The sequence below is a fragment of the Cryptomeria japonica genome, chromosome 3 (genome assembly GCF_030272615.1).
Source record: "Cryptomeria japonica chromosome 3, Sugi_1.0, whole genome shotgun sequence".
NCBI classification, from domain to species: Eukaryota; Viridiplantae; Streptophyta; class Pinopsida; order Cupressales; family Cupressaceae; genus Cryptomeria; species Cryptomeria japonica.
In genome coordinates, this window is record NC_081407.1 from 287,867,111 (window position 1) to 287,877,070 (window position 9,960).

Here is a 9,960-nt window from a genome sequence, read left to right on the forward strand (position 1 = left end):
TTCCACACCTCTTTGGCACACCAAAGTGCAATTGCTGGTTTATATTATTTTATTAAAATAAAAGTTGTAGTTAATATTACATAAATATAATTATTCTAATATAATTTAAAAATAACAATGATTAAAAATTACAATAAATAAAATTATCTAACAAATATTTTTACACAATACTATAATGGCAAGTACTCGCCACTGCGTGGCACTTGTTTTGATTAGCACCCGTTACTCAATGTTTTTGTTTTTGTTTTTATGTTCTTATTTTTAAACAAAACATCTTAACTATCTATTAATAGTATTAATAATATTTTATACACTTAAAATTTGAGAAAACGAAAAAAAATTTAAAAAAAAAGAAAAATGTAGAGTCACATAGCATTTAAATTTGCTTATTTCCAACCCCCCTTTTCTTTCATAGCTTATTTCTCACTCTTAAACAATAGTTGTTCCACCAACATAGAGAAAGATTCTATTATTCGCAATTTTAAAATTGCATGAGAACACTTGCTTAAATTTAAGCAAAAAATGGAGTTAAGGAAGCACATGGGAACATAAGGTTAGGCATGTTCCCATTGGAAGCTTAAGCTTCTATTTTAAGAAGAGAATGTCCCATGAAGATTTTTAGAAGAAGCTGTTATTTTTTAGGCCTTCATATTTTGAACAGTTGAAAATGAGCTGGAGCTTAGGAATATTGTTTGCCATTGTAAAATCATTTGAATTTAATTCCTACCAAAAAACAAAGATGAATCCCACCAAAAACAATTTGAAGAAAAAATGAAAATAAAAATTGGTTAATTATTTTTAATAGTTCATAAACTGAATTGCACTCCAATACAAAGTCCAATACAAATTTCATGAGATCCCCAACTTTCTTTTAAACCGAATTGCAATACAAAAATATTTTTAAAAAACTATAAACAGAATCGATTAATTTATCAATAATATCGATGAGTATTGATCCGGAAACTAGAAAACATTCTACTTTCATTTGTAGTGATTTTTGCCAGTTCGATGACAACTTTCCTTTTTCATTTGTATTAAACATTTTTTTAAATCTGCTATTCTGCGTCATTTACTGCTCCATCTTCTCACTTTCAGAGTTTCTTCGTATTATCTTGCAATGGCGGAGGAAAATTCACCAGTTCCCGGCGTTCAGAGCAGCAGGCTCGTCGACTCGTTCGATCTCCTCCTAGATATTTTCGAATTTCAGAATCGCACGCTCCTCCATGTTTTCGACTTTTACAATCACATGTTCGAAAATTCGTTCAAATATCGGGATCACAAATTGCAGAATCGTAGTTTTATCGATTCGTACAAATTTCAATGTCGCGAGCTTCATAATTGCAGGCACCTTGATTCGTTGGAGCGTCACAATCGCGCGTTCCTCGATTCGTACAAATTTGAGGATAGCGAGCTTCATAGTCGCAGGCACCTCGATTCGTTCGAGCGTCATAATTTTGTGTAAAAATTTGAGGATCTCGAATTTCATAAGCGCAGGCACCTCGATTCGTTCAAGGTCACAATTTTGTGTGCAAATTTGAGGATCTCGAGCTTCATAAGCGCAGGTACCTTGATTCGTTCAAGGTCACAGTTTTGTGTACAAATTTGAGGATCTCGAGCTTCATAAGCGCAGGCAGCTCGATTCGTTCAAGCGTCATAATTTTGTGTACAAGTTTGAGGATCTCGAGCTTCATAAGCGCAGGCACCTCGATTCGTTCGAGCGTCATAATCGCGTGTTCCTCGATTCAGTCGAGCTTCTGGATCGCGATCAGAATCGCGGCCTCTTAGGTAGGCTGAAGAACACGAAAAAAGAAGGGTTTGATGGGTAAGAACAAGCTGAACTGTGCTTGACACAAGAATCTTGGATCTTGAAGATGACGGCAGTTGAGGATGTTTTAGTCTTAAGTAAATCTAGATGGTATGTTGTGAGATCTTATTATATCTGTATAGTATGCCTACAATAATATTTAGTTTAGAAGAATGCCCAGGATTGCCTGCAGTTTATCTTCTATCTGTAATGATAATGTAATGGTTCTGTTTGAGGCTCTCTGTATTGTTTTGTTTTCTTTTTCTTTTAATAAATCACAAAATGTATTATTGTTTATTTTTCCTTAATCAATTCAATAATTCATGTCAAAATAGAATCAAAACAAATAATTTTCTTTAATCAAATCAAAATGGAATCAAAACTCTAACCTAAAATATTGAGAGAAAGTGTCTGCTCAAAATAGATGTATGGATATGAACTTCAAAAACATCTCAAAATTATACTTCCATTACATATTTGACACCATAAAGGATCATTTTTCCATGGATATCTCCAAAGATGAATTTTGTAGTGAAGAAAATTAACTAAAATAATTAACTTTTATTTGGGACATATTGTCCACATTACAATGAAGGTTTAACTTGGCCTTTCCTCTATTCAGACACACTGAGCTAATGTCAAAATTTGGACTCAATTCTGCTCCCTTCAATTCTAAATTCAGTAGAAAGAACAATACCAAGAATTAAAAACCTTGATTCTTGCGATTCTGATGCTGTTTACTACTCATTGATTCTATGATTCTGATGCTGATTGCTGTTCATAGTTCAAGAATTTGTTTATAACTATCACGTTATACCCCATGATGAAAAGAGGAAAAGGTGATAAGCAACAGTCTGTATATGTGAGCACCAAACAATTTTAGAAACATTCATACCCACTTTGATATACCAACAATCTTCCAAATATATGTAGACACACTGTGATACTTTCCAAAGACCATTTTGGCCTAGAGGGCATTAAAATCAGGCTGAAGCTGTGAAGATTTATGCCCTCATTTATTCGAAAATAATTTAATATAATGAATAATGAAAGGATTACATTGTAGATGACCATTCGTCTGTAAGGGTGGTGCGTTGCCCCGATGTGTGATAGCCTTTAGCCTTCCCACACTTGAGAGCATTTAAGGGAACAGAGTACTCATCTCTTGGGTTGTACCCACCAAAAATCCGAAGGTAAAATTGCTGCCCCAGATATTGCCTTTCCCATGATGCAGATCTTATATTCCACATCCCTGCATTGTCCAGTGAGGTTAAAATCGCTGTCCAGGACCTGGGATATACCTGCAACCACCCATATAAACTCAAGTTACACATGAAAAATAATGAATATTATGGCAATAAATTATGGAATTCCATCTACCTGTATATGGTAATAAGTTTGCAAAGGGAAATGATGGGAGAGCTGAGGATCAGTTTATTTCATAGTATGATTAAATTTATATTCCATGGGTGCCTATGATTTCTAAATGAAGTTGGAGATCAATACCAAGGGATTTTGTTTATACAGAGCAGGGTTTACCTGTACAGTACAACGATAAACTGCATCAAACAAATTGTAACTTTTCCTGCTTGCAGGACTCCATCGGCCCCGGTCCATACTGCACGCCATCATTTTTTCTTGGTGTTAAACCTCACAAAATTAAAACCAGACCTAGTCCAGGAGCAGAAAAGCTTAAGGGTATTGTTCCTATAGAAAACATACCCAACGACAAAGAAGGAATAGCCGTCCAAGTGCCAGGATTGAATAGTTTTCTCATGATTTGTAAAGACAATTTCAACGAAGGTCTTATAGTCGCCAGACATTACAGCAGTCTGGAGTTGAATCCCTTTTGTTGGGTGATCAGGAATGCTATTCAAAGCGAAAACTCCTGAGATGTTGTAGAAATCGGCCAGCTTCAGGGGTGTGTCAGGTTGGGCATAGGAGACCCCATTGATTGCATATCGCTGTTTGTTGTCAATTTGTACTTCTGAGTTGGAGAGAATGATCGTTCTTGTTACATTTATTGACCCATAGTGATATGAACCTTGTGGGTTGGGGCGAGCTGCACTGGCTGTTAAATTCCATCTGCAAGTTACATAAAAAGAAATAATTTACTTAGCAGACAGAAAGGAAAAACATCTAAATTTTAACAAGATGACTGATAAATACATGTGTTGAATTTAAATTACAATCTAATAAGAGGGTGATATCGATGATAGAAAAGCTGTGAATACGATGCTTAGGGTAGGCAACATTAATTTGGGAGATAAGAAAGATCTGATTGGTATGAAACTTTTAAGCTCAAAAATAAGAGTGTTTGAACCACCCTGAAAAGGAAACCTGTCTTTTAAGTAAGGGCTAATATTAGATGATTTTGGATCATAGAAAATCTGTGATTTGGCTTTTTATGAGTGTCAGTTGATTTAGTTGATAGGAAAGGAGCAATGGATTTCATGAGAAAAATGAAACTATGTTACAAGTCAAATTATAATTTCGTAAAAGTAAATAGGAGTTATTATTTTTCAGATTTAAGGGGTGGTTTTGGATAGGCTGAAAGTTTTCCTTACCTTTTTCTAAAATTTTGCTGCAATATATAATTAATATTTTAAGTTTTTAAATTCCTGTCAATATTTTTTTACATTTAGCTATAAAGTTGTAGATTTGACATTCCTTATTCCTAAACAATCACGAGACCGCCAACTTTCTAAATATTGAAGCTTATTCATTATCCCAAAATCTATAGGACTGCCCACTTATAAAATGAAGCCCCCTCCATAGGACTGCAGCATAAAGGATCTAAGCCTGAGATAGAAAAACTGTGACAACAGAGATGATTTGGATGATAATATATCTGCAATTTGGATGTGGGAATCGAGCTGATTTGAGTAAGAGTATATCTGCAATAATCGCAGATCTGACTTGGATGCCAGGAAAAGCTGTTGTTCTAGTGTTTAGGAATGACATAGTTGATATGGGAGTTAAAGTTTGGCTTAGAAGTTCTACAGTTTTGGCACTTGCCTAGACAATGCAGTTATTTTTAGTAGCATTCATGAAGAATAAGAATAATACTAGGACATTTACTTAGAAACTATGCCATCAGAGGGCTCTAATATCACCCTAAGTCAATTAGATTTGAAGATTTCAGAAAGGGAGCAGGGTTCATTTTCTCAAATAGGGCAACTTAATATTTCAAATCAGTCAGAAGATTGGATATAAGAAGAACCGTGACCAAAAATATCTCCCACAAAGACAGTGATGCGGCATAACAGCATGATCAGGACAGTTGGCCTGCAAAGCAGATTAATAAATCTTCTTGGAAATTTACTGATAATCAGAACAGAGAGCACAATATTATCTTGATTGATGCCTCTAGTCAAAACACACGTGTTTTTACCAATGATGCTGAGGAAGTCTACATTCAGGGAGGGTTGGGTGTAAAAGCACTTGTTTGCTTCAAATTCAGGTTTCTGAACAACTTTTCAAAGTTTTATCTGAAGATGCTGTATTTATTTTCCCCCACATAAACTATAGAAAGGTGCTCCAAATTTGCCATACCTGATGGTTCTTGCTTGGTTAAGAGACCACTCAATGCGTCTAGGAGGACCTGGAGGAAACCGGCCTGATGCAGACTGATTTGAATTACTGTAATGGAGGAGTCCTATCCCAGCATGAACTGGTTTTACGAAGCGGGTGGATGCCACTATGTAATAATCTTTTGGAGGTTGGTTGGTAGTAATGAGGACTGTATATGACTGACCCACATGGATGTCCAGGGAGTCATAAGTACTTTGTACTGTGTGTGATCCTTCCACTTCTACCAATGTCAGGTTGTGTCCCTGAATCCTGAAATTTAATGAAGTTGACAATCCCACATTTGAAATTCTAAGCCTGTAAGTTTTACCTGCAAAATATAAATATAACAGCCATCAGTGTACAGAAAAGTTTAAACTTGAAATTTTGTTTTGCAAAACTGGAACATGCCACCTATCAAAAATGTAAATTAAAGTTGCATGGTTTATGGGCAACTGGCTACCCTGAAGGTGGTAGATGTTATGAAGGATGACATCACCTTACTCAATTAGCATACAATCACTGGGAAAATAGTATTGGCTCTGACAGTATTCATAACATGTTATCTGTGAATTATGTATTTTTTTAAGTTTAAACACACTTTCAGCTTTAACTTATTTAGGTCATTTAATTGAAATCATACGAAAACAACTATCTAGTTCTTAGAATGCATCAAGACATCAATACCCCTCATACATTATTAATACATTGTAATGGATGCTAGCCATTTCTCTTTAAGCTTTGACTTGTTTATGTCATTTATCTGAAATAAAACAAAAACGACTATCCAGTCCTAAGATACACCAAGACATCAATATCCTTCATGCATTATAAATACATAATAATGGATGCTTGTGCATCCTAGGAACTGGATAACCGTTTTCAAATCACACTATCTTCTTCACTGTGATCTATTTATTAATGTAATTTCAAATGATCTGTCTAACCAAATCAAAATTTAAAGTGTGCTATTTAAACCAAAACAATACTTTGTCCTGCATAATGAAAAAAGAAAAAAGAAAAAATACCTCCATCAACATTGAAGGACGGACGAGAGCTACCACCAAGCCCATTTATTTGAACACCATCAGGTATGCCTAAAGGAATTCCCTTGTCAAGTCTTCTTCTCAGCTCCTGGTAAAGCCCAATGCTAATCAGAATCCCCATGAGTTAATTCGAGAGATAGATAGATTAGAAACAAAATGAATTTCACAGGTTAGGGTTATGTTTTGTCTTACAGAATGATTTCTTTTGTACCAATCCCCAATAAGAAGGGTGTACTCCCCATCAGGAGGAGGGTAGGGAACAGGGATTAGAGGCCTGCTTGCAATGGTCAATCCCCCAAACCCTCCAGCTGCCTTGTGGAATAATGTTGAAGGAAAATAATAGTAGCTTCCAATCTGATCTTTTACTTGGAATTTATAGGTGAAGTTTTTGCCAGGAGGAATTGGGCAATTGGTTCCCAGCACCCCATCTTCCCATGAGTTTTTTCGATGTTGGACTCCATTCCTGAGTATATCATAAAAAATGAGAAACAATAAATGTTTCAATCGTGGACTATGTGAATATTTCCAAATGCAAATTCCATTACCAAGTAATCAGGAAAGGCTGCCTCAAATTGTTGAAGACATTGATAACTAGATTATCATTTGTGACTGAATCGATCTGAGGACCTGGGAATTGGCCATTGATGAGGATTCCCTGCCAAAATTTAAAACCTAATTAGCACTCTCATTCTAATTTTCTTGAAAGGAGCTTCAGATTTAAGAGTATAGTAAAATATATAAAAAATTTAAGATGTGATCAGCACCACTATCTGCAAATCAATTCAATTCTCTGTATACCAATGACAAAAAGGCATGATTGTAATTACATAAGAGATATATCGAAAGCTTTGATTTTAGAGAGCTCTGACATATTCTCTTCAAAACTGAAGAATTATCGACAGAAAAAATGTACGAAAACTATATATTTTTTAAACATTTCAAGCAATCCTTGACCCCTCCAAACAGTTGAAATATGAAGTTAACGATTGAGGGTGCTGGACAAGGTAACTTAGAGTCGACAGCCACTAGAGTAGTTAGAAATGAAAAAGTATAGATGATAATGATAATTATAAATTATAGTGATATTAGTGTTTAAAATTTAAAATTATTTTGTAGAATTAAAAAAGAATAATTATATAAATGATAAATTGGGAATATCTCATAACTCTATTAAATTTAAAAGTACATAATAAAATAAAATGGTGTGCACAAAGAAAAAAGTATATGTTAGCAAATCATATTTTTTGATTTGTCATAATTTCTACTTGATCTTAGAAAAAAACAAGAGAAATAAAAGAAGTAATCTTATAATTGTAGATCATTTTATAATAAAAATAATAGAGTTAATCATCTATGTCATATGAGAGTTATAGGAGTTTGTGAAAAAATAAAAGAGTTGTCCCTAATCTAATGGTTAAGTAGAGAATCTAAAATCAATATCGTCTTTAATTTCAAGCTTCATCAAATAAATTTGACAAACACAAAGCACATTAAAAAATTTGGTGATTGATCTTTTTTGGAGGCATGAACAAACTCCAAATAGTGCCAAACTGAACCTCAAAATGTAGGACAATTGAAGCTTGGTATAACATGGAGGTATGGTGATCACATTCTTGAAGTGAAGGTATGTATTGAAGTAGTGTTGGAACTTTGAGAAAAGAGGTTCCTTAGAATTTAACCACTTGGAGTTATAGGTAGGCTCTATAGATCTCATCTTGATACTCATATTTTTATCCCTTGTAAAAATATTAATATTCCTATTTATCTCCCTTGTAAAAAGATTTGGTGTATCAATTTCCATGGAGGAAGTCTATCCATGCCAATGCCTACAAGGCCTAGTAGAATAGAAGCCATGGTGTACCATCCCAATCAAATCTCATGTTTTTCCAATTGCATATGCATTTGATCATTCCTCTAAATTTATGTATCATAATTACTACTTGATCACATCAATGAGTGGAATAATACCTATAGCTTTGGTAAGATAAGATCCCTAAATTTCATTTACAAGTGAAGAGGCACGAATAATAATTTAAATATCCTTAATGCTAAAGCATTGCTTCTCAAGATTATATGTTTCTATTTTAGGCATCTTAAAATCATGTTTTATAATATATTTTATGATTATTGACCTATTAGAATTTTAACTTCTCTTGATTTGTTTTTATTATTCTTTAATAATTTTATCGATTATATTTAAAATTTAAATACTAATTTAATGTATTATTTTAAAATTATCTTATGTTATTTTCAAAATTATAAAAAAAAATCATTATACATAAAATTTTGTCAATTTTATTTTTACATCCTTAGAAAAACACTAATTTTTATTTTTATTTTTACCATATAATATAATAAAAAAATCCTAAACATTAAAACTTGACCCAATAAAATCAAATCATTTTTAATAACAATAACAAAATTACTTTTTAAAAGTTATAAACCCATTTTCATTGCGTATTATTAACTCTATAAAGATTAGAGTTTGTTAATTAGATTGTTTTTATATTAAAATAATAATAAATGAAATGATATTTGAAATAATAAAATAAAACTGAATTATCTAAAATAAACTTAAACTAACCATATTATTATAATTTTAATTTTGTATACTGATTTGTCAGAAACATTTTGATTGAAAATTTTGTTCTCATTTGAGCCAACATTAAAACCCAAACTTTCTTTCCTTCAGTAAATTTTTCAAGCCAGACATAAACAGAAAAACCCAAACTTTCTTTCCTTCAGTAAATTTTTCAAGCCAGACATAAACAGAACTTCGTTCTGTTGAACAAAATAGCTCAGAACAATGGTAGAGCAAAAACTTCAATAGTTTTGTAATATAATCGATTGGAAAAGCTTTAACAGTAATAACCATTATTGTTTTATCTCTACATTGTCTTGTACATAGTTATGATACAAACAAATTGACACACAATTAAATTCAAAAACAAAACAATAATCATTATGAACTGTGAAAATCTAATCTATCTTATAAGAATAATCATGACAATAAATAACAAAACAAGTAAAATAATACATAAACTCACCTCCTGTGGAACACCCAGAGGCCAAATGGTCCCATAACTTACATTCCAAGTGAAAAATCTGTATGGATTTTCACAGTGAACCAAAACCAGAACCAGAAACAGTATAAAAAGCATCATTGTCTGCTGAAACAACTCCATCTTCACAATTTCTGTTTGGAGTCTTCATCAAAAAGAAGGTTGTGTATATATAAGCACAGAATTTTTCAGTGATTTTGTTCTCTAAATTGGCGGTTTGTTGCATCTGAATGTCTGGATGATCTAGTTTGTAGGTAAGAATTGGCGTTCTGTTTAGCCAGCACATTGTTTAGCTAACAACTTTCAGTTTGGACTTCATTAGCGGCTAAACCGACCGCCAAATCGCAAGGAAACAGACTGTATTCAAGATAAACCAGTTCCACCGAGATTAATTGGATTCGGCCTGAAATTTGCGCGGAATAGTTTACTATTAATAATATAAGTGCTGGAATGAATTAATGCGTGTTAATATCTTTTT

The 9,960-nt window shown here is 33.2% G+C and overlaps 1 protein-coding gene across 1 annotated transcript; it reads right to left on the bottom strand.

Moving 5' to 3' along the window:
• Positions 1-2,321: 2,321 nt before the first annotated feature.
• On the bottom strand, positions 2,322-9,676 carry LOC131068525 (L-ascorbate oxidase homolog). The gene is made up of 8 exons (XM_058003714.2): positions 9,468-9,676; positions 6,966-7,075; positions 6,613-6,883; positions 6,403-6,508; positions 5,360-5,705; positions 3,527-3,889; positions 3,344-3,422; positions 2,322-3,105 (listed from the first exon to the last, which is right to left on the bottom strand). Exons 1-8 carry the CDS (start codon positions 9,603-9,605, stop codon positions 2,860-2,862), a joined length of 1,659 nt encoding a protein of 552 aa, XP_057859697.2. The 5' UTR covers positions 9,606-9,676; the 3' UTR covers positions 2,322-2,859.
• Between the last annotated feature and the right edge of the window lie 284 nt (positions 9,677-9,960).

Excerpts from the sequence above, each read along its gene's own strand:
- LOC131068525 (XM_058003714.2), bottom strand. The coding sequence starts at position 9,605 with ATGGAGTTGTTTCAGCAGACAATGATGCTTTTTATACTGTTTCTGGTT. Across the intron at positions 6,509-6,612 it reads GGTACAAAAGAAATCATTCT|GAGCTGAGAAGAAGACTTGA; the intron begins GTAAGACAAAAC and ends GGGCTTTACCAG. Across the intron at positions 5,706-6,402 it reads GTCCTTCAATGTTGATGGAG|GTAAAACTTACAGGCTTAGA; the intron begins GTATTTTTTCTT and ends TATATTTTGCAG.